We start from the raw sequence: 27,488 nt of genomic DNA on the forward strand, positions 1-27,488 counted from the left end.
GCCCTTTTGGAAAGCCCTTTGGACAGGTCTGTGCCCTCTGCTCCCCGTCTACTCCAGGAAACCTGATCTGAGGAAACGACTCTAAAAGCAGGAAAGGTTTTGTGCCCCACGATGTTCGTGATGACATTCTTGACACTGAAAAACTGGACGCGACTGTAACGCTGGTAGAGGACGGGTTAGGAAAGGGCCGTGAGTAACGCACTGTCCTGCAGCCACATGGTCACATGTGCTAAATGCACATAAAATGCATGGCACACAGGAAGTGCTCAGTGGTAGCTACTGGCGTTATTATTGTTGTTGACGCTGTTTATCCTGGAAACGTGGGTCCCAGCCTGGGGAGGGGCCTCTTGTGCTTCCTCCAGGCAGTGCCAGCATCCTTCCCCGTTTCAGACGGGCCCCTGAGGCTCTGAGAGGTGAAGTGTCCTGGCGACCAGGAGCAGGAACGCAGCTCAGATCACCTGGCCCCTGTCCACCCCATCCGGCTCACATACCCACAGCGTAGATCTCGATGTTGATGGTGAAGATGGAGTGGGAGCGCGAGGAGTCCTTGTTCATCAGGGTGTAGCCAACCGAGCGGTTCTTCCAGCCCTTCTCCATGATGCGCTCACACTGGGCCACGCTGTGCACTGTGTGCATGGACAGCCCCCTCACGTACACGCCCTTCTCCGGGTGCTCCTTCAGCTGTGGCAGGAGGGACACAGGTCAGGGACGGGTGGGACCAGGGATCCTAGAGGGAAGGGCCCCATTCAGACCACCTTTGCCCTCCTGCAGCCCTGATTAGCACCTCAAATGCCCCGTTAGGACCCTGGCTGGTGTGGGTCAATGGCTTGAGCATTGATCTGCAAACTGAAGGGTTACCAGTTCGACTCCCAGCCAGGGCACATGCCTGGGTTGCAGGCCAGGTCCCCCGTTGGGGGCGTGAGAGAGGCAACCAATCTATGTATCTCTTGCACATTGAAGTTTCTCTCCCTCTCTCTCTCCCTTCCTCCCCCTCTCTCTAAAAGTAAATAAATAAAGTCTTAAAAAAAAAAAAAAAGCCCCATTAGGCAGAGAGTTTGCTGCAGGTAGAACCAGCCTCAAACCCACCCCTGCCTCTTACTTGTTGTGGGACCTTGGGCCAGTGACATAGCCTCTCTGAGCCTCAGTTTCCACATCTGTACAATGGGTATGAGATACCTCTCTCCTGAAGAGATGGTGAGGACTCAGTAAACTACGGCCCATATAATGCTTGGCACAGTGCCTGGCCCAGGCCCGTGTTCCACACCTGCAGCCGCTGTCCTCACTGTTGTGCTGTTTTGTGAAGGTGGTTTTCAGTCTGGGAGTGTCAGCTCCCCAGGGCGGACACTGTAGTCACCCTGGGGCCCGAAGGCTCCTCCTCTGTCTCATCAGCACGGCTCTGCACCTCTCTGCCTGGGCTCCAGGGCCACAGGGATGTTCCCAGAACCTTGGGTCCTGGTGGGTGAAGTGCCATTTGCGGACCAGAACTCCCGAAGTCCCACCGCTCTCAGCACAATGGCAGAAAGTAAATTAATTTATCTGATTGCTCCCTGCTCACTTTCCAGGCAGCCAAGTTGTTTCGTTGCTGACACAGAGCTGTGAAATGCAGTATTTCTCAAGTATGAGAAGAAATAAAACTGCTCTGGCAAAAGCAGAGTGAACAGGACAAAAGTCGCCCGTGCGGTGTGGTCTGAGCCACTGAAGGCTCTGAGGCTTTGCTCCAGGCAGCTTCAGGGCACGGAGGCGGGGGTGGCGTCAGGGGGTGGGGGGCGCCCTGTTGCACTGTGGTGGCGGGAGTGGGGGAGGAGGGGTGGGGAGCACAGGTATGCCCTATCTTCAGAAGTGTGGAGAAACAGCCAGAGCCAGCCGGAAGGCCTGGGCTTCCTGGTGTGAATAAATAAATGAGGCACAGAGGGATTAAGTGACTGGCTGAAGGTCACACAGCTATTAGTGGCAGGGCACCAATGAGGTCACAGACAGTGGAAGAGTCCAAAGGGAAGGGCTGGAGAGAGGCTGGAGAATCCTGCAGTAACCAAAGCTTAAAATGACAAAGGGCTAACCTTGACCTAGGAGGCAGCTGTGAAGAAGGAACAAAGGACAGAAGCAGGTGAAGCCAGCTCGATGCCTTGGCAGCACTTGGAGGCTTCATTCCCGCCCACCTGTGTGCCTGAGAGAGGCCTTTTTTAAAATTGATTCGAGAGAGAGAAGCATCGATGTGAGAGAAACATCAATTGATGGCCTCCCACATGTGACATGCACCCCAACCAGGAACTGAACCCACAACCTAGGTATGTGCCCTGACCAGGAATCGAACCCGTGACCTTTGGTGCACAGGATGACACCCCAACCAACAGAGCCACACTGGCAAGGCTGACAGGGGCCATTTTGGATCACTGCCACACTCCCTGGAAGAACCTAGATGGCTGTCTGGCACATAGTAGGTCCAGGTGAGTGAGCGGATGCTCCAGGCTTCAGGAAGATGGCAGTTCCAATTAATTCAGACAGGCCTGGGATAGAAACCTGCTCTGCCACTTGCTAGTTGGGGAAGTCAATGTGCCTCTCTCGGCCTCATTTACCTCATGTGTAAAATGAGGATAAGAAATCCTACTTCTGCATGATTATTATGAGGATTAAGTAGGGAATGGAGCTAATAAAAAGTCCTGGGGGTACTTGCAGGGGGCTCAGTGAACACAGGTCATGAAGAGGGTGAGGATGATCTGTCTCTCACAAGCAGAATGTAGAGGTCACCCCCCATCCCATGTTTAGACCCAAGAAAGCTTGCCCCCCGCCTGGTGACCCCTGGCTCCCTCTATCCCTTCCCTGATATTCGGGCACCCACCCACCACAGAGCTGAGGAGACACGAGCGACAGCCACCTGTTGTGCCCTGTTTCTTGGTAACTGCTCCTCTGGCTGCAAGGCTGCCCAGTCACCATGACAACCAGCTGGGATGTGGCTGGCACACAGTCAGGAAATGTCCACGGCTGATCTGGATCCAGGAGACACCCCCTGGAGGAGGGCTCCTGACACTCTACTGGGACACGGGGTACGAGACCCAATGGAGAGGCCCCCAAGGGCCCACCCCCACCACCCAGTACTGGGCTGGGTTCCATGATGGTTTGTGGTTTTGACAGAAGCGGGGAGGTGTGACTCTGCTTCCCAAAATCTCTTGCTGGCCTTAGCTGATCCAATGATCACTGATTACCAAAATGATCAGGCCCTGCACTGCACTGTGTGTTCACATCAGGTCTCCACCCTTTACTTGATTGAGCCTTTAGGCTGGTCTTACCCAGGTGCATTGAGCTTCAGCTTCCCCATTTGTAATAAAGGACACACGCAGCACCTCCTCCTAAGGCTGCTGTGACCCCAAATGCACTTCCACTGTGAGGCCCCAGGTCAAAAGCTGGGGGCAACCCTGGGGGTGCATCCATCCCTGGCAGCCCCCTCCCCCTCACCAGACAGCCTGGCTCACCAAACCTGAGGCCTGTGGCCCAGCAGGGGCAAGTGCCAGCCCCTGACTCCTCAGGGCCAGGTTGATTGAGCCATTCCAGGGACCAGGGTATTGGGGAAGGAAAAGAGGGCCCCCTGATCCTGAAGGCTGGCCTTTAAGGGTTGTCATGTGGGAGTAACTGCCTGTGCCTTCCTCCCCGCCCCCTTTCCCCTTCTGGGGGTGAGGTGTGACTCAGCTGCCCCAGCTCCAGGAGAGAGTAGAAAGACTCCAGGTGGGCGGCTGGAGGTTCTTGCATAGAAAGGGCAAAGCATTGCTGTGTTTGGGAGAAGCAGAGAAGGGGGTTGGGGTTGGGGTTTAGATGGAGACTGGGAGGGAGGGAGGAAGGGAGGGAATTCAGGCCTGTGGGGACCTGCTGCAGTGGGCGGCCTGGTGCCCAGTAAGCTTTTGTTGAATGAATGAATCAATGTGTCCCTCTGTCAACTGGAACCTCACTTCTGGCTTCTTATTGTCCCAGGGGTTTCCTATATTGCTGGCCCCAAACATACTGGGAGAAAAGCACCTGACCACTCAGATCTCACAAGTTCAGGTACAACAACAAGTCATTTGCTATGTGACCTTAGCCAAGTCCCTTCCTCTCCTTAGGACTCAGTTTCCTCATCTGTACCAGGAAACGGCTGGACCAGGAACTCTCTAATGGGTCTTCCTGGCTCAAATTCTTAAGGAATTTTTAATGATATGACAGGTACAAACAAGTCTTTCAAGACAGATGCTCCTGGAAGTCTGAATTGTTCCATTGGGCCTTGGAGTGGTCACCAGCCAGAGAGGAACTCACAGTCCCTCAAATGAAGCCAGGGAAAGTGAGTGTGTGGTGGTGTTGAGGGGGCTGGGGTGTTTAAAAAGCAAGTAGAAGGCTCTGCAGCTGAGCAGAGAAACAGCCCTGCCCACATGGGCGATTCCAGTGTCCTGTCCAATCTGGAGGACAGGGAGGGTCCAGAAGACTGGGAGGGGTTCTGCCCTCCCCTACAGCTGTCAAGGCATGTGGCCTGGGGAGATTTAAGCAGTTTGGGTCATGGAAAATGTCCAACCATGACTCTGTGACATCCTAGCCCAGTGACCCCAGTGACCCTCTTCCCCAGCCTAGTTTTTTCACCTGTAAAATGGGAATCTCCATAGCAACATGCTAGGGCTGATGCTCACTAATGATTGACATTCCCCTAACTTGGGCATTCTGACTCTGAAGGAGGTGGGCCGACCCCCAGCACTGGTTGTAGGCCTTTTGGACCCCATTAGTCACTTGGTCAGATAAGAAGCACCGGACTTGGAGGGCAGCTGCCAGCACCTCCCCCACACACGACGATGAAGGTCCAAGGGTCTTGGTGGCCTTGCCACCAACTGTCCAGTCCTGCTAGGTCACTTGACCTCGCTGGGCTCCCCAAAGGATCAGCCAAGTTCTGCCTATCTTGATAGACCCCTCAAGGCATCTAATTCTGCTTCACATGCTGAGACTGATGTTCTGTCATACTGGTTCTAGCCTTTTGGGAGCAGGACAATCTACAAAGCATGTGCCCACCAGTCCTGACTCCCCCTCCCTGGGCTTCCACTGCAACCGCCAGTCCCAGTCACTGTCCTTTCTCAGAACCACAATGACACGAAATAGCTCATATGCCAAGCTCCTGCTAAACGCCGGCGCTCTGCTAAGCAGCTCCCCCTCGTTACCCTACTGAATCTCATAACAATTTTATGAGGTCATATCATTGGTCCTTAGGCCCACCCACACCAGACCCCTTTCAAAGGGAACAAAGTCCCAGAATCTGAGCCCAGCAGTAGCTATAAAATGTGATGTTTGAGATTCAGGACCTTTGAAACCAGACAGGCCTGGGTTCAAATCCAAGTTCAGCCACTTAGTGCTGTGGGAAACTTGGGCAAGTTAACTAACCTCTCTTCCCACATCAGTGAATCAGGGAAAGTGATACCTGCCTAACAAGGTCACTGTATGAAATGAGATAATATGCCTAAAGCAGTCAGTGAACAATAAGTTCTCAATAAATGACAATCATAATTACCTTTTTAGCTTGAAGGGTTCTTAAGAGATTTTCAAATTAAATTTTTAGAAGTGGAACCCTTATTTCAAATGTTATCTATTACAGAGCTCCATCTATTTCAATAAATGACGGTGGGATTACCCCAGGTAAAGTCCAACCTCCCTCGTGTGGTAGAGGTGGGCTCATTAACCCCTCCCCTACGTCATGGACTCTGAGACTACCTTAAAATTCAAGTTCAAAAGTGCCCACTGTAGTCTGACCCAGCACCTGTGCCCTCAGGATACCTTTCCTGTATTTCTGAGGGACCACCTCCGGATGCCAACCTCCCCTCTTCACCGGCCCCCACCTGCCCATGCCAGGTCTGCACCCACCTCCAGCTTCTGCTTGGTGTCTGCCCCCAGCAGGTCACGAACATCTTCATTGTAGATCTCCAGGTAGGCGGCGCGGACCAAGAACTTGGTGTTCTCTGCACACTGCAGGGAATGGGTGGAGGGGGCGAAGACAGACACCTGAGCACCTGCTGCCAGCCCTGCCCCTGCAACCCGAGCCTGCTGCAGCCAGGAGATCATGGCCATGCAGGCTTGGGGCGGGGATGGGGGCCAGGCTTCACAGAGCGGCATAATTCTCATATTGCTGTTGTCTGGCGCTGTCTCTATGGCCCCCAGAGGAAAGGAAATGGGAACACCCACCCCCCCGCAAGCACGGGCCCTGGGCTGATCCGTGGCAGCTCTCGCTCCCGTGGGTTACTAGCTGAGCTTTAGGTACAGGTATGGTGGCCTCTGCAGCTGGCCAGGATCCCAGTCCCCGCTTTGCATTTTCCCAGAGGCAAGAATGTCTGCGAATTGCCACAGATGCCCCCAGCGCACTTCTCACCTGCAGCCTGGACACTGGGGTGACTGGTTTTGACCCAGCCCACAGGGGCTCCAAGTCTCAGCTTCCCCATCTCCGGGGCCAGGGTGGGGGTTCAGTGGGATAATGAAGGGCTTTGCCCAGGGCTTGGGCTATAGCAACAGCTCAATAAAAAGGAAAGCTGGTTGTTCCAGCCACTTCGAGAGGTCATCATAGCCATGTGAAATGCTAAACGAAATGTTAAAATCCAAAAAGGGCAGGAGAAAAACGTGGGACTGCAAGGGGTCATTTTTCTCAGTTTTCAGTTCGTCTCCCACCACCTTTTCAGGCTCCAGTGGCATCCCACGGTCAGCAATGCTCCGGGACCACTCATGGTAATTCGTGGGGAGCCCGCGGCCCCGAGCCCCAGCCCTGCCCCTTCCCTCCATGAGGCCCGCACCTGGACGCTCTCAAAAACGTGCTCGAAGGCCCTGGGAATGATGCCCCTCTGCGAGGGCGGGTCCGGCAGGCCTTGCATGGTGAAGGACTTCCCGCTGCCCGTCTGGCCGTAGGCGAAGATGGTGCCGTTGTAGCCCTCGGTGACGCCCTGCGGGGAGGACCACAACCCCAGCGCTCAGCTGACACAGCACAGCCAGCCACAGGGCCAGCCCAGGGCGGCGGGGCATCCTGACCGGCAGACGCAGGGCCCCTGCCGGGTCTCCCACCACGACGTCCCCGGGCTATGAATAACAGCTCTGTCCTGTCTGCCTGGTGGGGTAGGAGACTGTCCCCCTGTGTGGTTAAGAGCTTGTGCCCTGGAGCCTAGCCACCCTTTGCTGACTGTACACCCTTGGACCCTTCTTACCCAGGCACAGTGAGCCTCGGTTTCCTCCCCTGAAATAAAGGGTCAGAACAGCACCTCCCCCGAGGCTGGTGTGAGGTTTACCCAAGAATTACTGCGTGCACTTGGCACGTGGGGAGCTGGCGTGCGGCCACGCTCACTGAACATCCGCCTGGGTTCGTGGGTGAGTGATTCCCAGACGGGGCCAGTGGAGGCGTGTGTGAAGTCGGAACTGCAGGCCTCTGGCAAGGAGGGGGAAGGGCGGAACGTGGCACAGACTCCTGGTAGGTAGAACCGGGGGAACTGAAAGAGTGGTTTGGATTTTGACAAGTGACAGAGAGGAAGGCATTTCAGGCTCAGGGGACAGCTTGAGGGAAGACAAAGAAGTGAAAGGCTGGGGTGAGGGGTATGGAAGGCAAAGCTGGGAAGGAAGGTAAGGGGCAGACAGGGTGCCACCCCGAAGTCATTCTTCATTCACATGCATTTATTCATCTGTAGGTACTGACTCTCTTCCCTGTGCTGCCACTGTGCTCTGGCAGGGGACACCCAGTCCCTGCCCTCACACATGATGACACATGAAGGAGGGGGAATCCAGTGTCAGAACATGGGCCCCTGGAGCTGCTCCCAGACCCTGTGGGCCCACATGGCACCTACACCTGGTTCCATCCTGTAGATGGACCAGCACGGGGCTCCGGTACCCCAGGGACCACTGGTGAAGGAGGACCAAAGTCACGATTCACAGTTCCCTTGAGGGAAGGCCTCACCGTAATGGGCACAGCTGGACAAGCACCTGTCCCTTTTCCGAGGAACCCTGACCACGTGTGGGTTCCTGTAGCTCATCAGAAGCCATGGGCCGCACACAGGGACGGTCCCTTGTGGCGGGGAAGAGGCAGTGGCAGACTCATCGCCCGGCCAGGGGCCACGGCTGGGCTCCTCAGAGCCAGGGGCACATGAAGTGCCAGGAACAGCACGATTTAGCACCCAGAGCATCAGTGTCACCCAAACCCAGAGAAGAGTCTACATAAAGTAAGGGTCGCTGCCCCATCCACAGGATGGCTACTTACGAGCCACCAGAAATGTGCCTGGTGCAACTGAGAAATTAAATTTATTTTGGTTTGTTTCAATTAATTTACCCTTAAAAACTGAAGCAGCGTAAAATGTTTTTCCATCAAAAACGTGTTTTGTGCTTCATTTCATTTTAACCAGTGACAGTCACTTCAGCATCTGAATTGAGATGCGCTATAAATGTAAAAGAGACCAAATTTCAAAGACTTTGTGTGAAGAATGTAAAATAGCTCACTAATAGGTATTATAATGACAACATCTATTATGTTTTAGTGGAGTGATAACATGTTAGGTAGGATGGGTTAAAGAAAATGTATTATTAAAATTAAGTACTACTGTCTCCTTTTACTTTTTAAAATGTGGCTACCAGAAACATTTAAATTATGCGTGCGGCTCACGTTATATTTGTACTGGAAAGCTCTGCTCTAGAGCCACTAGCCACATGTGGTTATTGAACTGTAACTTACTTAAACTTAAATAAAATTAAAATTCCCTTCTGCAGTAGCACTAGCCCCATTTGGCTATACACTTGTAGCCGGTGGGCACTTCGCTGGACAGCCCCAATACAGGACATCTTCACCACGTCAGAGAGTCCTACAGAACAGCAGCCCCAGAGTGCCGTGGAAAACAACATCACATGCATTTTTAAGGCAAAACACAAAATTTCAAAAAAGTTTCACCCACCACTGGATACCTCGAGACCCGCCAGGGCCAAGCACACGCACAGAACAAGTCCTCAATGTCAGCCACTCTGTGCTTCCTCCCTGGACTTGCCACATCCCCCGCACCATTACTTACAAACTGACTTTTCCTTAAATCAACCGTTACTGGACTCTCTGTTTAACCTGACGTCATCCTCAGCGATAATGCCCATGAAACTGCATTACAGGTTGAACGTGCTAAATATTTTTTCTACTTCACATTAAACACAGAACTATTGAAACTGAAATAAAAAGGCATTGATCTTAGGTTGCCTCATGTCCCCTTTCTTCCCCCTCCAAAATGAACAGCTCCGCGTCCCATCCAGAGGCCAAATTCTATGGCTTCTACAGCATCAATGTCTCTGGCATCCAGGCCCACCGTTCTCAGTCTGGACATGATAGAAGTCATGGTACCTGGGCCCCGTGTGGGCCATCAGAGGAGACTCTAAGGCCACGGGTGTGAAGGAAGGAGTAGGAGGAGATGGCAAAGCCACCAACTGGGAAAGAGCACAGCAGGCCAGGCATGGAGGGGAGGAGCTTCATGACACGACATGGTAGGACATGGTAGGACATGCTGAGTTGGCTGAAGGGTAGGTCTGGGGAGGAGAGTCAAGGAGGTCACCCAGTGATAGGTCAGAACCTAGATTTAAGGGGTGGAAAAGGAAAGGAAAGGGCAGAAAGGGCAGTTAGAAGTCCTGGAAATCTTAGTGCAATAGGACCTGAAAGGAAGATCTCTGGGCAGGAGGCCCCTGGAAGTGGTCAGAGCCCTGGGAGAGTGGTGGGAACTGGGTCCCAGCCCAGTAGGGCAGACACACAGCCACCGAGCCCTAATGCTGCAGCTGCCACCAGCTCAAAGCCACCTGAATTGGGCCCTTGTATATGATTTGCATGCTGCTCACTTAGTGGCAGACAGCTGGATGGAGCACGGACCCGAGGCACTGTGCTAGGTACGAATCGAAACCACTTCTAACTTGTTCGGTGATGCTCCAGGCCTCAGTTCCCCTGCATGAATGATGACCCCCGCTCCATAGAGCCTTGTGAACATACACTTCAGCCCACTCCAACTATCTTGGAGGAGGAGATGGGGCAGCCAAAGTTGGTGTTCTGGGATGTTAAGTGGCCTGCCAGCCAAAACAAAAAAGGTTCTCTACTCAAATCTACTTTGGAAACGCTGGGTTAAATAAGTCACGCCGGTTTCTTTAAGCGAGGGAGAGTGCACGCAGCGTTTCCCAAACTTCTCCTTTTTTCCTGGAATCACCTGTGACATCTTATTGAACTAGTGATTCGCTGGAAGCCGGGGAGATGTTGGCAGAGAGGAAGGAGCCCTCGCCCAGCAGACAGCAGGAGTGGCTCCAGCCCCACCTCTGCCAGAGATTCCATGGGAGTTTGGCCAGTCTCCTCCGTTCTGGCCTCAGTCTCCCCATCTGTGAAATGTGAGTGCCTCCCTTTATGAAGCTCAAATGAGCAAAGGCAGGGAACTGGTGAGATTCCCCCCAACCCCTCCAGCCCCCCCAAGACTTGTAACAACTCCTGCTTCTTTGAAAGCGGGAGGGGGATGAGGGAGAAGCCTCTGAATGCTGAAGGGAAGAAAGTAGAGGCCATGGCCCAGGAGGAGGGTACAATGGGGAGGGAAAGGGGAGGGAGGGGAGGGAGAGGGGGAGGGAGGGGAAGGAGGGAGGGAGAAGGGGAGGGGGAAACCCGGGACTCCTGGGAGGGGAGGAGGAGGCAAGGAAAGCAGCTGGAGATTTTAGAGAAGTCCTGAAGCTCTCAGATGAGGGTGGGGGGCAAGTGGTCTTGGGGGCTGGAGTCATGGTGGGGGAGGGGCTGTAAGAGATGGGGGTGAGGACAGCCTTGGCACTGGGGGCAGTGGAGAGCTGGACACAGACCTAGTAGGCTGGTTCCTGCTCTCTCCCGCCTGCACAGAAGTCTTCAGACCAACCTGCTGGTGTTCACCTGTGCGTCTCCAGAAGGGCCTTGGGGCCGGTTTGGGGGCAGTGCTGACCCTCAGGGCCCCTCAGGGTGGCCCCAAGTCCTGCCCAGCCGGTCCTCGGAGGCGGCCTCCCGGGCACCCTCACCTCCACCAGCGGGTAGGCGATCTCGTTGTAGATCTGCTCGGTGAAGTGGTCCATGTAGTAGGCGCCGTCGAAGGTGAACTGCTTGGGGGTCTCGCCAGCAGCACCGGGGTTCTGGATGAGGCACTGGCCGCGCGCGGAGTCCACTGTCACCACCGGCTGGCAGTTCAGCTCCTGCTCCCGCTGGTTCATGGGACGGCAGCGCACCACCACCTTCACCGCCTCAGAGGCCATAGCGCGCGGAAGGGGCCCCCGAGGTCGCGGTCTGACGTGGACACCGCGGCCGGGACACACAACCGCCAGGCAGGGGACCCCTGGCCGTCTGGACCAGGGGACTCGGCGAGAGCCTGGCGCAGGGGGCGGGGCCTCGCGGAAGGGGCGGGGTTGTGGCAGCGGGGCTCCTGGGGGCGCTCCGAGAGGCGGAAGGGGGCGGTGGGGAAGTCGAAGGGCCGGAGCAGGGCCACCACCTCCTCCCGCGCCCGGGCTCGCTCTCCCCTGAGGCCCGGCCCGGGCCGGGGACGTGGGGGATCTGCGCTGCAGGCGACGCGGCAAGCCAGAGCCCCCAGCCGCCGGCTTACACTCCAGCTCTCCTGGCGTTCGCCGTTGCTGAGCAACGCCCGTGGTGTCACAGGTGGCGGCTCCGAGAACGTCCGCAGGTTCTCGGCGCCCCGACAGCAGCCTGCAGGCGTGGGCTGCCTTCACGCAGGACTCGCACTGGCTTTGCTGGAGCGTCGACCTGCTCTGTGCCAGGCGCTTCACGCCCGTTGTCGCTCTGATACGCAGCCCCAGTTCAGAGGTTAAGCAATTTGCCTGAGGTTGTCCAGCTAAGACTGGGAGGCCAGGCCTCTGAGGGAGATACAAGAGGAGGGGCCTCACGCGGGGGTTAGAGACCTACTGAGAAAGGCAACCAGGACCTTGCTTCTCTTCACAGCCCTGTATTGACTCAGGGGAGCATGTCACAGTTCCTGGGACAGACCAAAGGTTCCTTCTAACGCTGCCCCTCGTCTTTTCTAAGACATAAGATTAAGAAACAAAAACAAAAAACTTCGAGAGCCAAGGTCTTTTTAGCTTCAGAGGCTGCCTGGCCTATCTCCTACGGGCTCTACTTTGTACAGAAACAGTTAGCTACCTGCCAGGCATCATGATGGGCACCGGGAGACAGCCACTCCCTGCCCTCCTGGAGCTCATAGTCCAATCTAGCGGGGGGGACGGGACGGGGGGTGTAGCAGACTGACATCAAAGACAAATCTCCCACATGCAAAAATCTTACAAATGCACCAGTAATTACAAACTAAAGGACCAGTTCTATGGAACATCCAACAAGGGAACCTTACTGCCCCTCCCCAGGGGGAGGGTGGCAGGTTTCCTGAGTGACAGGAACCGAGATGCTAAAGTTGAAGAATTAACCAGGCAAAAGGTCGGGAGAACAGGAGACCTGTCCAGGCTGGGCAAGGGCCTTGTGGCATGCTGCAGGAGCAGAAGGAAAGCCCAAATTGCCAGAGCAGAGGACTTGAGTGTTTTTTCCTATAGGAAATAAACACTGGAGGTTTTAAGCAAGAGAGAGATGCTTTGAATATACTGACTCCTTCTGTGCCTCTGTGGGAAGGGCCTGTCTGGCTTGCCATTCAGCATTATCTGAAGGTATGTGGGCAATCAAAAACAAAACAAGAAAACTGGACAAAGACCTCACCTTTCAAAGAAAAGGTCTGCACTGGACAATCCAAAGAAATGCATTTTATTAAGTACATACAGTAAGGAGAACTGGGCTACCCTGGCGGTGCTGGCGGAGACAAAGAAAACGATCTGTAATTAAGACATCGAGGTGTCTGTACACAGGGGTCAAAACACCTTGCCCTGTTTGTACCACGTCAACAAACGCTGTGTGAAGACACTTTGTCCACACAGGTGATTTACACAACAGGACACACCCATCAGAGGCAAGCTTTGGCCTAAGCCTGGGCCAGTTACCAGGTCTCCTTCAATGTGCGACCCCAGTGCTATAATGCACCAAACCTCTCTCCTTGCCAGGGAAACAGAGGGACTGGGTACTTCCATTTGGGACTAGGACTTTGCCCACAGAGATGGGTTCTGATAGAAATGGCTGTAAAGGGCATCCTGGGTTCCCATCCCCACTCAGCACAGAATCAGTGCTAGTTCCAGTGAAATGAGACCTCAAGGGGCAGCTTCCTCCTATCCCTTTGACAAGAATGAGGTCCCTAGTCAAGACCATTTCCCAGGTGCAGATTGTAGGCTGGGAACACCAGATTCCGAGAATCCTTTCTCTTCTGTTGGGGCTGCTATCTTCCTTCCAGGAGCCAGAAGTCTGTTACTTTTTTTTTTTTTAAGATTTATACATCAAGAAGGGGAGGGAGAGAGGGAGAGATACATTGATCGGTTGCCTCTTGTATGCCCCCAACTAGGGACCTGGCCTGCAACCCAGGTTTGTGCCCTGACTGGGAATTTAACCAGCGACCTTTGGGTTTGCAGGCCAGCACACAATCCACTGAGCCACACCAGCCAGGGCAGAAGTCTGTCACTTTCAAGGCACTGAACAGTCACATCCTGCTCCCAGAAGGGGGAGAGAGCAGCCCCCAGACTCATGACTAGGCCTCTGCCCCAAAAAGAGAAGTTCATCCAAAGTGAACTTGCTCCCTCACTCGGTAGATTTGTGTCTGCCAAGCTGACCTATGAAGGTGGCTACCTGGATCTGCCAGTCAGCGCAGGACCAATGCCTCAGACTACAATCATTGCTGGGACGCCCTCTGTCCACTGAGGCCAAGCCCCCCCAGCAGGGCCCACATAAGTCCTAGATTTGGGTGTCTCTGCTCTGACCCCACCCCCAGTGAGCTAGCCTAAGGAGGTGAGGCGGCTCCGGACAGCCCTGGTCAGTGCCACGCTAAGGGCAACGTCAGTACCAGGTGGCTTCTCAGGCGGCCAGCAGACCCAGACTGCGGCCTGCAAGCTGAGTTGGGCAGGGCCCTGGTTACCCTCTAAGCCTGTGGCTCACTGCGAGCCCCTCCCAGTCAGCCAGCAAAAGGAAACGCAATGTGTGTGTCTTGGTGGTTCTCGGGCATATGGGGGTGCAGGAAAGGCTGGGCAACCTTTCCCAGTAAGCAGGAATCAACCCTGGGGTTTTGAGTAGACAAACCAGCCTCCCCAAGCAATGTGCTGAGATTCTTTGCCTCTTCTGCACACAGGTGTCCACCCTGCGCATGGGCTTTGGGTGACACCACTCTTCATCCATCCTGCCTTTTTGGCACCCTCTTAACCCCCACCCCCAAGAACTCAAGGGAAGACTCCCTTAACCTCGGATGGCTTGTGAAACAGGCAGCCTGGATGCAGCCCAGAGGCTCCAGAGCCATTGCTGTGTCCCTCACGGAGAGCGTGGCTCGCCCCTAGGCCTTTGCCCAAAGCGAGAGCTTCCTCCCCAGACACCGCTCCCTCAGTGTCTGGCTGCCTCAGTCAGGAGCTCTCTGGAGACTCCCAGGCAGGGCCCAGCCGCCTCAAAAGGGCTGCACCCTCACTGTGAGTAACCCTTCCCGCCCACCCCAGAAAGCTCCGGTGAAGCCCAGAGAGGATGAGCATCCAAAGTCACCCAGCAAGGTCATGGAAGCCTGGAGATCTGCCTGCCTCTCCTGCGGTCTCAAGGGACCATGTGTAGTATGAGAAGCCATCAGCAATCCCCATATTCAGGGTGCCCCCACACAGTCAGTGAAGTGAGGGCAGTGACTGGCTGGAACTGGTGACCAGTAGGGGTGGAAGGAGGACAGAGTGGCTTGCTGAGGCCCAGAGGCCATAGTGATTCGGGGCCTGTGGGTGAGGGCTCCTAGCCCAGGCCCTGCAGTTCTGCCTCAGACTTGGCATGGCCAAGGGGCCGGAGTGTCCGGGAAGGCCTGCCCTGGGACCCACAGTCTTGCTCCTCGTAGCTGGGGTTCAGGCGGCCCATGTCGAGGGAGCAGAAGAGGCTGCGCTCAGTCCCAGCGTGGTGCTCCACCAGGGCCTCCAGGCTGGGGAATTCAGCTGGCAGGTGCTGGGGGAGGAAGGGGCTTCAGTCCAGCACCCCTTTCCCTATGGATGATGCTGGGCACCAACCAACCCCTTGCATGGGATCCTGCCCCACTTTAGAGAGGAGGAAATTCGAGCTCAGGGAGGTCACTGTCCTGCTCATAGCAGGACCAGACACCATTTGCTCTCTTTCCTCTCAGCCTGGACAGGACTGAGGCACTTAGCATGGAGGTGAGGGTGCGCATGTAAAAAGCCCATCCCAGTCCCTGGAAACCTGTCATCAGCCAAGACTCCAGACTTGGAGACTCAGAGGCTGCAGGAGCTTAAGTAGGCACCCACCCTCTGAGTCAGCTTCCTCCTCTGCTAAGAGGTGGGTTAGGGTTGGGAAAGCAGGCTTTTAGAAGCCGGGATTCCTATAGAAATGTGAGGCAGGACGCCAGCCCCAGACTGCTAGTGGCACCCTCCGAAGGCCTCTGGGGAGAGGGGTCCTAGGGCGGAGGCCACAGGTAGAAGTGGGGTTGATGGGTCAGCTGGGGCAGAGCCATCAGGGCCATTGACTAAGGGGCTGAATGGAGTTAAGCAAGGGGTGGGAACAGAGAGCCAATGGGGGACTGGATTGAGGGTGAGGCGGGCTCAGTGGTTACGAGGGGAGGGGCCCGAGGGCAAGGGGCGGGACCGGTTGTCCGCAATCTACCTCCACGCTGTAGCGGCCCAGGTGGTTCCGGAAGACTTGGTAGGGCACCACCCCGCACAGCGTCCGCACCGACAGGCACCACTGGCCATTGGCGCCTGGCTCAGGCCACAGCAGGAAGGCCCCAAGCACGTCTTTCCGCAGCAGAGCGAGGGCACTGGGCCTGGGGGGGCAGAGGGAGAGGCTGAAGGCGGGGCCCCTGGTCTGGACCCGGCTTCAGGATGTTCCCAGTGCAATGAATGGCATAACAGCCCCACAGCGTCTTGAACACGGTGCCTGTCCCCGAGCAAGGCCCCATCGACAGAGAGCTTTTAGACTTCCTCTCTGAAAGGTTTCTAGGGGGTCCTTGGTCGATAACAAAACCCAACCTGGCTGGCGTGGCTCAGTGGATTGAGCACCAGCCTGCAAACCAAAAGGTCACCAGGGCACATGTGTGGGTTTCAGACCAGGTCCCTGGTTGGGGGCCTGCGAGAGGCAACACAGCAATGTTTTTCTCCATCTCTTTCTCCCTCCCTTCCCGTCTCTCCAAATCTCTAAAAATAAATAAATAAAATATTTTAAAAATGCAAAAAAAAAAAAACAAAAACAAAAGACTAACCCAACCAGGAGAGGTTTAAAGGCCTGACATTAGGGAGCTGTTTTCAGTCATTTGAATCACCTCGCTTGATCTCCACAGCCTTGCCATGACGGCCCTTTTCTTAGCCCCATTTACACTGAAGTCACTGGCCTGAGGCCAGGAGCACACTGCCCGTGTACTGGAGTGCGCACCCTAAGGGCGGGGATGTGCTCACCCCAAGGGGCTGGGTATGCAGCCAGGCCGGCCCCTCTTACCTGGAGATGCCAGCAAAGGCCCAGATGTTCTCCGTCAGGCTGCCCTCGCTCTCCACCAGGCACAAGGAGCCACCAGGACCCGGGGGCCATGTCTCCCATGCAGCAGGAACTACGGAGACCACCCAGGGGTCAGAGGGAATGAGGCTGTCTCATCCTAACCAGCCCACCCCACCCCACCCCCACAGACCCGTGGCCTCACACCTGTTTCCTCACCAAGCGCCCCCCTCCCCACCAACAGGCACACATCCAGCCCCCCAAAAGACACGCACACAAGCACAGCCCCACTCACATCCGCGCACCAGGTAAGGTGCATCCACAGCTACACAATCACCTAGGCAGGCCCCAGGCACACAGACCTGGACGCACGCTCACTCACGTGGACACAAAACACATCCACTGCCGGCACCGGCATCTGCTCAGAGGCGCAGTCATAGCCTTGTAGAAACAGGCACCGGGCCCACCCTCTCCGACTCACACAGGTGCCAACAGGCCTGTGCCCAGGTATGCACGGGGCAGGTGTGCTCTTGCTACTCACAGGCCTCCCGAGCCAAGAGCTGCAGCTGGGTCTCGTAGGTGCAGCCGCGGTAGGCCCCGGAGCGGATCACCTTGCTGCGGATGGCTTTCTTGCGCACCAGAGTGGGGGAGCAGTAGGGATTCCCCAGGCGGACATGGCGGGCACCCCCACGGCCTTCCAACTCTCGCATCTCCTTCTAGGGTAGTAAGAGGGGCCCAGAGGGACAGGCAGATTAGACCCAGCTGTGTGAGGTGAGGTGAAGCCCCCTCTGTCCCCACACATAACCCCCAGACCCTCACCCAGTTCCCTGTCCACTGCCCACTCCCTGGGTGGGATTGGGGTGCTGCATACCCCTCTGCCCATGGGTCCCTCTGCTGGCAGCTGCCGGACGGAGACCAGTGCGTGAATGTTCTCTGAGAGCTGATCATGGCCAATGGGCTCCCGTACGAGGCCAGGGCAGGCCCGAGGGATGGACAGTGACTTCAGGAGCACGTCTCCTGTGCGGCCCAGACAGGGCTCAGGCTGTGCCCGCTCCTCAGGGTGCTGCAAGAGGTAAGCGAGCTGGAAGGAGCGGCAGAGCAGTAGGTGAAGGATCTGGACCTAGGGAGGGGAGGGAGGGAGCTCAGTTGAGGGAGGTCTCCTGGGGAACTCCTTAGGCATTGGCCCACCCCCCCTAGGGGCATGCTGTCCCAAGCCTGGGGTGCTCTTCCGCATAAGTGGGAAACTCCTACTTATCCCTCAGAACCTCCCTTCCCTACCTGAGCATCTACTGTGTTCCGGGCATCATGCTCGCAGCTGGGAACACCTGGGCTCAATGCACTCCTCTCCCTGGGTTTACCACCCCCCTCCTGTGCATTAGGTCAGTACCCTCTTAGAGGAGTGGCGAAGAACCCAGACTCTGGGGTCACAGAAGCTGGGATCTAATTCTGGCTCTGTCACTTAGGAGCTGCTGTGTGACCCTGGGCAGAACACAGCACCTCTGTCCTCAGTGTCCTCATCCCCACTTCCCTCTGCTCCTTTAATGAAACGGGGCACAAAAATTCGCTGGCATAGGCCCAGCACACTACCCACCACACACTTCGTTCCAACACATGGGAACTGTGAGCTCCGGATCAAGGGCCTTGTCTCAGCCACCTGTCACTCCACTACCAGCACAGGGCTTGAAATGCAGGGGTGACGGCAAAGGCTTGCTATGGGATGGAACCCGACCCAGCTTATGCTCGCTAAGCTATTGGCTGCCTAGGCTCTGCTGTTCAACGTGATCACATTGGCTTTGACTCCTGGGATCTGCCTGCCCGACCACTTGCTCCCTGGGGCCAAGCACTGGAACCTGGACCCAGTCTCCGCTCTCAAAGAGCTCCAGAGTCTGTAATCAGGGATAGACCTAATGATGACAGAGTATGGTTCATGTCCCAGGGCCCCAGAAGGGAGGGGCAGTCTAGAGGAGTCAAAGTGGGCTTCATAGACATGTGGGCTGAGCCTTAAAGGGCAAGCTGGAATTTGCCAAGATGAGAAGGTGAAGGGCAATCCAGGTACAGAACAGCAGGAGCAAAGGTACAGGGGGGTGACCCTCCAACTCTAGGTACAGGGCCTGGTCCTCACGGCACACGGATGCCACTGACTGGCTTTTGTGAGTCCTCAGGGGGCAGAGCCACAGAAGGAGCCTATGTGGTGAAGGGTACACGCCCCATCAGCGTGCCTAAGCCCTCTGAGGCCTCCATCCCTGGGACCCACACTGACGCACAGCAGCCCTGCACCCAAGGCCCAGTGCTGGTCCCCTGCCTGGGCCCCGGATACCTCTCCAGGCTGGCTGCCCACGAACAGGTGACAGAAGAGCTTGCTGGCCGGGCTCTGGGGGTTTCGGGCCACGAAGGCAAACTGGCAGTCGGCTGGGCACCAGGTGGAGTAGAGGATTCGCCTCAGGGCGTGCGCCATCAGGAGCACCTGGGGAGGCACAAGTCTCCGTCGGACGCACTGCCAGGCGCCAGCCCTGTGGGCCCCACACACCTGCTGGCACGCCTCCTGGGCCTGCTCTCCAGTCTGTGTGCCCAGTTTAGGGCCCACCCAGCTCCTGGGGTGCAGAGCACCTCCCTCCTTCCAGTCCTACCCAACCCTGCTTCAAACTGAAACCCTCATCCTTCCCACTGCCACTGGGCTTGGATCTCTTGATTTTCGCTGCCAACAACTGGTTGGATCGCCACGTCCATGTTATGGAATCGAGGGGCAGAGCACTCACGGCCTGGGGGGCTTGCAGACAGGCAGCGGCAGCAGGCCCTGGAGTGGCACTCCTGGTCTCTGGAGTCAGATGACCAGGCTTTGATCCTGGCTCTTCCACTCAGTCTCTCTCTGTATGTATTGGGCAGGTGAGTATAGCCCTGTGAGGCCTTGTTGTGACAAGTGCTAAGTATGATTGTCCCCCTGTGATGGGGCTGTTGGTGGGGTCAGTGAGACCTCGTGCAAGTGGCACAGGACCTGACCCCAGATCCCCTCAATGCACAGCTCTGGGACACTATTGGCACCAGTCTTAGGTAAGTGGCACCCGGAGTTGTGTGGCGTGTGCTGTTTGGCATGCAGTTAATATTCAGCAAACGCTGGCTTGCACCAGGAGGAGAGGATGGGCAATGAAGCAGGGGCTCCCATCTGGCCGGCAGCCTGAGCCCAGCCCCGCTTCCACAGCCACGACAGGCTGACCACGGCCCGCAGAGGCCCAGGGACTGCAAAAACCTGTGGGGCTGGATGATCCTGGTGCTCAGGCCTGGAAGTAGTGCCTGGAGATGTTGGGGGGCCAGGATCAGGGGGTGAGGCAGATGAGAACCTTGCCCACTGAGCTTGCCCTGGGGGACGCTCCTTGGCGAGAGAACTCCACAGGCCCTGAGCAAGCTGGCAAGCTGGGAGGCTAAAGGGGTAGTGCAGGGCCTGGGTGGAGGCAAGTGTGTCCCGAGGGAGTAGGGTGTCTGTCCTGTCCAGGCCTCATGTGCACCCACATGGGCTCCTACCTCACTCTCCCCGCTGTAGATCTTGAGGCCCTGAAGGCTGAATTTCAGGACGACAGCCTGGCGTCGGGGACAATCCTGGGAGGGAGAGAGTTGGTTGGGGGCAGGCATTATCTCCCAGGCCCTGCCCTGCCCAGACTCAGTACCAGTCACTGCGGGCTGGTCAGCCAGGTCCCCCCTTCCCCACCTGCCAGGGAACTGAGTCCTGGAAAATGGACCCCCAGGAGCCAGGGAAGTATGAATGACTCCTGGCAGACACCCCCCACCCCCAAGCCAAGGCCATCCCCCACATCTCCCACCTGTGGCTTCCACTTGTAGGGCATAGGTCACAACTTCCTAAGGGAAGAAAGTCCCTGGGCATAAGGGATGTAGCTCCAGGAGCCTGGGTGTGGTCCTGGCAGAGCCCACTGCTCAGAATGGCTTTGGTCCTGCACACCCACCCCCTGCCCCCAGGCCTCATTTGCTCCATCTATGTGACCGGAGGGTGGGGTGGGTCCGATGCTGTCCGGGGTCGAGGCTGGGACCCCCACCAGGGAAGTGCCCGCCCCGGCCCACCTACCTTCAGTGCCCACAGCTGTTGCTGCGCCAGCCACACGCTGTCCTGGGTGCCCAGGTCATCCACAGAGAAGGAGCCCACATACTGCTTGGAGGTGGGGTGGGGGTGGGAGGGAGGCAGGGATGGCAAGCTCAGGGCTCCTGAACCCCCACCCTCCGAATTCCCCCTCAGACACACTCTGCGCTGTTGGGTAAGCTGTGGACAGTGACAGGGCACTGTACTCAGAGCCCAGGCTCTGCTGCTTCCCCAGCAGGCAGCCTTGGTCATGCCACTCAGCCTCCGAGGCCCCATGCCCTCATCTGTGTGCACACACACATCCCAGAACCTGGGTCGTGGAGCGAAGGCACAGAAGTTGGTCCTCTCCACCCCCAGGCCCTGCCACCCAGTCATCGCTCACCAGAGCACACCTGGGGGGGCAGCCCCACGCACCTGGGCAAACTTGGTGATGGACCTGGGCCGGTGAGGGGCAGGGCCGCAGTCCGAGGCCCTCCGGCCCCTTGCCCCAGCCTTCTGCATGGCCCCCAGTGTGCCCAGCCTCAAGCCCCGCAGGAGAGCAGGCTGCAAAGGGCAAGAGAGAGCGTTGGTTCCGGGCAGTAGAGCCGCGGTGCTCCGCACCAGATGCCTGTGAGCTGCTTCTTTAGACAAACCAGTGCTGATCTCTTGCAGGGTGCCAGACAGTGCCCTAGGCACTGGGGACACAGGAGACACAGAGCCCTCAACAAAGTGACAAGCTCCCTCCTGCCCTCAGGGAGCCAGCCTTCTTGTGGGGGAGAAAAACACTGAGGAAGTAAGACATGGAATGTGCTAGATGGTGACAGAGCAGAAAGGAGGCTGGGAAATGCAGGCTGGGGGCTGAGTGCAAGCTAGGAAGCCTCCTCGAGGAGTGAGATTTGGGGAAACGGCTAAAGGAAGGGGTGCAGCATGCTGTCCACGTCCCGGGTCAAACACTGACACCTCTGTGCTCAAGGCTTCCGGACACCAGCTTGTATGAAGAGCCAGGAGTGGGGGTGGAGGTGGGGGGTTGTGCAGCAACACCTGAGAGGAGAGAGGAGGGGTGTGACAGCAGGGAGACCAGTCTGCAAAGGCAGAGCAGTGACAGCAGCGCGGGCCCCTAAGTAGACCCTTCCCAGAAGGCCAGAGCCAGGCTGGGTTCAGCTCTAAATGTCACACTAGGGAATTTAGGCTCTGCCCTGTGGGCACTGGGGAGCCATAGCAGGTTCCAGGACAGGAGCTCTGGGGCCTACGGGGGTGGACCACGAGCTGGATGGCCAGAGCTGCTTCACAGCTCCATGGCTTCTCCAGCTCAGCCTGACTCCAGCCCCTGCCCAAAGCCCCAACCACACAGCACACTGATGCTGAGTCAGGGGGTGGGGAAGGTAGACAACTTCCCGGTGGGGATGAGGAGCCCTGCACCCCAGCCCAGGGTCTGGTTTTTCCTGGGGTCCCTCTCTCAGCTCCACTGGTGGAGGAGAGGAGGAAACCCAGCTGGCGCTCAGTGAACGTGGAATAAAGGCAACATGGGAAAGACTGCTTCTGCCTGGGTCCCTGAGGACTCAGCCCCCCAGATTTTTCTGGGACCAACTTAGACCCCCCCTTCGTCCCCCACCCTGGCTGGCTATGTCTCACCAGCCTACTTGTAATCACTGCACTTGATTGCGATCAGAGCAATCTGTGCCCAAATCCTGTGCGGCCTTGGGGAAACTTCCTCACCTCTCTGGGCCTCCGTTTCCTTATCCCCAAACCTGGAATAATGTGAAGTCAATGAGAACTGAATGGAGGAGCAGGCACCCAGCAGGATGACAGCCAGGCTCGAACTGGTCCTCAACAAGTACGGCCTCACGGGATGGGGGACCCCACAGCCACGTTCAGGAGGAATTTGGGAGAAGGTGAGATCTGAGCTCTTCCAGTGCCTTCCTGGCACTGGGCCACACCGGATAGACCATCCAGCCTGGGAGGGTGTGGCAGGAGGGGAGGCCTGCCCGAGCCCCATGGTGTCTGCCAGAAAAACGCAGGGATCAGACAGGGCACTGGGCAGGTGCTGGGCAGGAAATGGGTGCGTCCTAGGTGCTCTAACAACCTGCAGCAGTCCTCGAAGGAGGCTTCGGCTGCTTTGAAACTGACGTTGGGAGCCCAGGGAAGGAGCCCCAGGCTCAGGCAGGGTGGAGGCGGCAGCAGCGATCTAACACAGCCGGCATGGGAAAAGCCAGAAAACAAAGCCGCACGGTCCCCTTGAAGCCCTCCAGGTTCCTCCCTCCGGTACCCTCTCCTTCCCTGCTTTTCTGGGTCCTCACATCCTCTTGCTTTTTAATTCTGATCATTTTTCACATCACATCCATGACCATCTTGTTCCTTCTGTTTAACTGAAGCAAAGTTAGCCGTGTAACCGGCACAAAAGCTACGTGAGCCCGGTTCCAGGTATGAGATGGGGGCTTCCAGTAAACTTAACCTTCCTGAACTTCATAATTACATCATGGGCTGGGATGCCCTGGACCCAAAGGTGAGAGGGTCAGAGAGGCAAAGGCCAAAACCAAACAGGGTGAAAGGGAGAGAGAAAGATCCGAGGATGAAAGGCAGCTATAGAACTGGAGGCAGTGAGGGCTCAGAAAGATAAAAGAAGAAGGCGTGAGGGAAAGACAGGGGTGCGGGGGGAGGGAAGGAGAAGGAGCGCACTTCTCGTTCTGCCTGTGCTGACACAGCCCCTCAGACAGTGAGAGTGTAAGACAGAAAGGAGCCACACGGGTATGACACACACACACACTTGCTCGCATATGCTACCAGACAGCTGTGTTTAGGGCTGCGAACAGCTTCCGCCCTCCAGACCCAGAGCTGTGGCTTTCTAGGGGACACCCCATGTCTAGGTGTGTGGAGGGGGAGGCCTCTGGACCTCTTATGAGCCCCACTCCCCCATGACCGCCTGATCCTTTCCCTTCCTCAGGGAACTGGAAGTTTCTCCCTTTCTCACCTTCACTCCCAAGCCTGAGGGGCACATCAGCCCCAGCCTGGAGTTGGGGGCTGCCCAGGGGACCAGGGAGGGGACCAGGCTCACCCTGACCTGTGCAACAGACATGCATACCCACTCCAGGCACAAACACCCACTTAGCTCCTTGGACCAGACCTGCTTTTCTGAGGTTTTGCATGGGAGCCTGGCTTACCAGCACCTCCCTAAAGGGACACATTTGGAATGAGGAGGGGCTCTCTTGCTCCTCTGAGGTTTTCCAAGTGGTTCTGCTTAGAGACAGGGGACTGGATGGGTTGACTTGCCTGAAAGGTTCAAGGACAGAGGCACCCGGCTGCACCTGCACGGTACCATAGCTGATCGGAGTCATAGGAAGGGCCCACCTTGCTAGCATTCTGGGAGAATACTTCGGCTGCAGACTCTGGGTTTAGCAAAGGATGATAGCTCAGGGGAGTGAAATCACTTGCCCAAGGTCACACAGCATACAGGGGGAGCAAGCCTGGAAGCAAACCCTGGTCTCTGGGGCTCTTAGTTAAGGTGATGGCAGTGCCCTGCTCTCAGACTCCCCTCCCCAAGCAGGGCACCCACCTTCAGAGTTTGGTGGGTCCAGCTCTCTAGCTGCAGGAACACCTCAGGTGCTGGGAGGCTGATCAGCAAAACGGCAGCTTTGTCTTCCTGAACACTTCCCAGTCCAGATGGTCTGGGGCTCCCAGAGCCACCTCAGTCACTTGCTTCGCCCTCATTGCCTTTGGCTCAGCTGCACAGATGAGCCCCCTGCCCTAACACACCCTCTGGTGCCACCCCCACCGGCCTTAGGCCACCAGGAGAGAAAAGAAAACCACGTAGCCAAGGGCCAGGTGCCAAGACCCTGGATTAGGGGTCGCACAAGGTTGGCTGATGTGACCTTGGGCAAGTCACTTAACCTAGCAGCCTCCATTTCCTCAAATGTAAATCGGAGATAATAATAGCAGACACCTTCTGGGGTGCGTTTGTTTCTTCTGAGACTATTTTCTAGCGGAACTACGTGCCAGGTGAACAAAACGAGGTCCCAGCCCTCGCGGAGCACTCAAACCGGGTTGGGGGACAGTGCCGAAAACCAACAACATTGGGGGGGAGGGTGATTTAGAGAGAAATGCAGTAGGGGGAGAAGGATATGAGGTATGTGTGTGTGGCAGCGGGGGAGCGGTGCTAACACTGGGTGGTCGAGGACGGCCTCACCAAACAGACGACACTGAGCGAAACGTGCTGTTTTCAGGATTAAGGGGGCGAAGCCACGTACCAGCGACCGGGCAGTGCGGAGCGCTCGGTGGCGCGGGTTATTTATTAGTCCTACGATTGTTGTGATTCCTGGGAAGCGCTGCCAGGGCTTTCAGCCGGCAACCCCTGGCCCGGGGCAGGGAAACTCCCGGGACCCACCGAGAGGTGAGCGAGGCAGGACGCTGGAGGAGGGACCGCGGAGGTGACGGTGTGTGTGATGGATCGTAATGGAGGGAGGGCAGAGGTGCTCTCACCATCCGGGACCCTCCCCCCCATCTTTGCGCGTGAGGGTGAGGACCGAGCCCCGCTCCTGCTGATGCGCCGACCCCAGCCCCTGCCTGGCTCCCCGGCTCTCGGGTACTCACTCACTGCGCCCGCCACGTCTCGAGTCCTGTAGCTGTAGCTCCGAGCGCCTCCGCCGCCTGCTCAGCCCCTCGCCGCCCCCCACGTGGCCGCGGGAACCAGCACTAGGCAACACCTGACGGTGGAGCCCCGTCCTCACCACCAATCAGCGCCCGCGGAGCTGCCCCGCTCGGCTGCGTCGCCCAATCAGCGGCCTCGAGGGGTCCTGGCACTGCCCCCCTCCGGGTCGCGCCCCGATGCTCCGCCTCAAGGGTAGGGGGTTGGGGGAGTGGCGTCCCGTCGGCCGAGAGCGCTCCCTCCTGGGCTGGGGTCCTTGACTACCCAGAGTCTCGCTGACAGTTCCCTTCTCCCCGAGAGTCCTTCCCCTCCTGCCCGCTGGCTAGCTCCTACTCGTCATCCGAGCAGCTCTGGCAGTCTTCCTCCGAGAAGCCTTCCCTGACCACCAGTGAATGACTCCAACCACTGCAGAGCCCTCGCGACTCTGGGTGGTCACCTCACTCCCCTTCCTAGAGTGCAAGCGCCACCGGTCAGGGAAGGACTCCATCCGCGCAGGACAGAGCCTGGCTCGTGGTAGGCTTGTCTTGATGATTGAATGAATGAGGAGGCCAGAATCTCATCTCGGGGACCAGGCCAGTCTCACCCTTCCTTCCCTTACCTGGGGTGCGGTGGGGTGTTGCTCATCCGCTTCCACACCCTCTTCCTCTGGGCCCTACACTCAGAGGAGGAGTGTCAGCCTGCCAAGCTCAGGGCCTGCGCCAAGAAGTCTCGTCATGAACACTGGTCGTTGCAACACGGGCCGTGGCCCTCTCCCCACTTAGATGGGGAAAAAGGCTGAGCAAATTAAGCCAGAAGCGTCAGTGACAGCTTTGAGCTGGAAAGTACACATGTTCCCATCAGGACAAGCACTCTGGAGGTGCCAAGAAACCAAATAGCAAACCCGATTCAGCCAACCTTAGGTGGGTATTTAACCTGAAATGTGCAGAGAGCAAACACGAGTAACTGCTTCTGCATCACACCTCAGAAAAGCCAGAATAGAGGTGCCCGAGCCCCGGAGGTGCAGAGAGGGGCACAGCAGAGAGAAACCTCGCCTGGGCCTGGCTTGGGAAGGAGGCAGGTTGGAGCCACCAGAGCACTTGGATGCCTTCCAGAGGCAGCAGTGAGGTGTCATGATTTGAGGCTTGGTCCCAAGTGCCGGTACTTCATCTCACCAAATGTGGGACCTTAGGCAAACACCTTAAATTACTTTGATCCCCTTTGATCCCTGAGGGCCTCATCTGTAAGTGTTACTAACACCTGACTCACAGGAATGAGAAGATTTCAATGAGATAATGTGGGCAAAGTGCTTGGCACAGGACCCAGCATGTCATAAGTGAAGCACTCAGTAAATATTAGCTGGAATTAGACTTTGCGTTTCTTCTTGAGTGTCTTTTGTATGGCATTGAATGGCAAGTGTTTATTGAGCTCCACATGCCAGGTGCTCCGGGAACCCTTCAGCGAGGAGGCCACGTGACTTCCTTGAGTCCAGGAATGAGAAGAAGAATCCAGATGGTTTACAAGTTGGTCCTGCTCTCCCCAAATCTCAATTTATGAAGCTCAGGGTACACAAAGGATAAGGGGTTAATTCTTACTCGCTTCCTAAAAAGGCATGTAAATTTTAAATAGAGGACTTGCCAATGACTAGATCTGCAGTCCCTTTCTGAGACGATTCAGAGAAAGTGACACAAGGCACAACTCTATTAACTGCTGGCTTGAACAAGTTTCTTTCTTTTATTTATTTATTTATTCTTAGAGAGAAGGAAAGGGAGGGAGAAAGAGAGGGAAAGAAACATTAATGTGTGGTTGTCTCTCACATGCCCCTAGCCAGGGACCTGGCCTGAAACCCAGGCATGTGCCCTGACTAGGAATCGAACTGGTGACCTTTCGGTTCTCAGGCCGGCGCTCAGTCCACTGAGGCACACCAGCCACGGCTCTAACAAGTTTCTGATGCATACAATTCAATCTGATGCATGCAATTTAAAAAGCAGTGACAAGAATTTGTTTCAGGTCCAAATGAAAAAAAGACTGAGGAATTAAATGCAGAGAGTCGTTGTCGTCGTCGGCAGCCGTCCGTCTCGAGAGACGATGGTGTAGCTTCTTGAGAGTCTATCTGCACCGCCGAGAATGGCTGTGCAGTCCAACTCGGGAGTGACACGGTATCTGTCTCCTCCCGTGTTGAATCGACATCTTGCGATGACGTTGGAGTGTCCTCTCCAGTGAAGCTGAAGCTACAGAGCCTGGGCAGGGTGATATGGAGGGTCTGCTGTTGCCCATGCATCAGACCCCCCCTC

At 56.6% G+C, this 27,488-nt stretch overlaps 2 protein-coding genes across 2 annotated transcripts in view; both read right to left on the reverse strand.

Moving 5' to 3' along the window:
* KIF17 (kinesin family member 17) overlaps positions 1 to 11,229 on the reverse strand; it is a 32,750-nt gene extending 21,521 nt beyond the window's left edge. The window contains exons 1-4 of the mRNA XM_090271479.1: positions 10,999 to 11,229; positions 6,777 to 6,923; positions 5,860 to 5,961; positions 492 to 681 (exon numbers count right to left, since the gene is read on the reverse strand). Of these exons, the coding sequence (XP_090127605.1) occupies positions 492 to 681; positions 5,860 to 5,961; positions 6,777 to 6,923; positions 10,999 to 11,229 (670 nt within the window). The remainder of the gene's footprint in view (positions 1 to 491; positions 682 to 5,859; positions 5,962 to 6,776; positions 6,924 to 10,998) is intronic.
* A 1,480-nt stretch (positions 11,230 to 12,709) lies between these two features.
* SH2D5 (SH2 domain containing 5) lies at positions 12,710 to 25,459 on the reverse strand. The gene is made up of 10 exons (XM_090271480.1): positions 25,164 to 25,459; positions 21,015 to 21,143; positions 20,589 to 20,669; positions 20,033 to 20,107; positions 18,834 to 18,980; positions 17,388 to 17,636; positions 17,058 to 17,232; positions 16,523 to 16,631; positions 15,695 to 15,854; positions 12,710 to 15,025 (listed from the first exon to the last, which is right to left on the reverse strand). Exons 2-10 carry the CDS (start codon positions 21,099 to 21,101, stop codon positions 14,822 to 14,824), a joined length of 1,287 nt encoding a protein of 428 aa, XP_090127606.1. The 5' UTR covers positions 21,102 to 21,143; positions 25,164 to 25,459; the 3' UTR covers positions 12,710 to 14,821.
* Positions 25,460 to 27,488: the final 2,029 nt, after the last annotated feature.

Source organism: Furipterus horrens, unplaced genomic scaffold, assembly GCF_987537825.1.
Source record: "Furipterus horrens unplaced genomic scaffold, mFurHor1.1.pri manual_scaffold_3, whole genome shotgun sequence".
NCBI lineage: Eukaryota > Metazoa > Chordata > Mammalia > Chiroptera > Furipteridae > Furipterus > Furipterus horrens.

What these genes read in the sequence shown, in the direction of transcription:
- SH2D5 (XM_090271480.1), bottom strand. Translation starts at nt 21,101, where the DNA reads ATGCAGAAGGCTGGGGCAAGGGGCCGGAGGGCCTCGGACTGCGGCCCT. An exon ending in AGGGACCCATGGGCAGAGGG is followed by an intron (nt 17,233 to 17,387) that starts GTATGCAGCACC and finishes TTACTACCCTAG; the next exon opens with AAGGAGATGCGAGAGTTGGA. An exon ending in GCTCTTGGCTCGGGAGGCCT is followed by an intron (nt 16,632 to 17,057) that starts GTGAGTAGCAAG and finishes TGGTCTCCGTAG; the next exon opens with TTCCTGCTGCATGGGAGACA.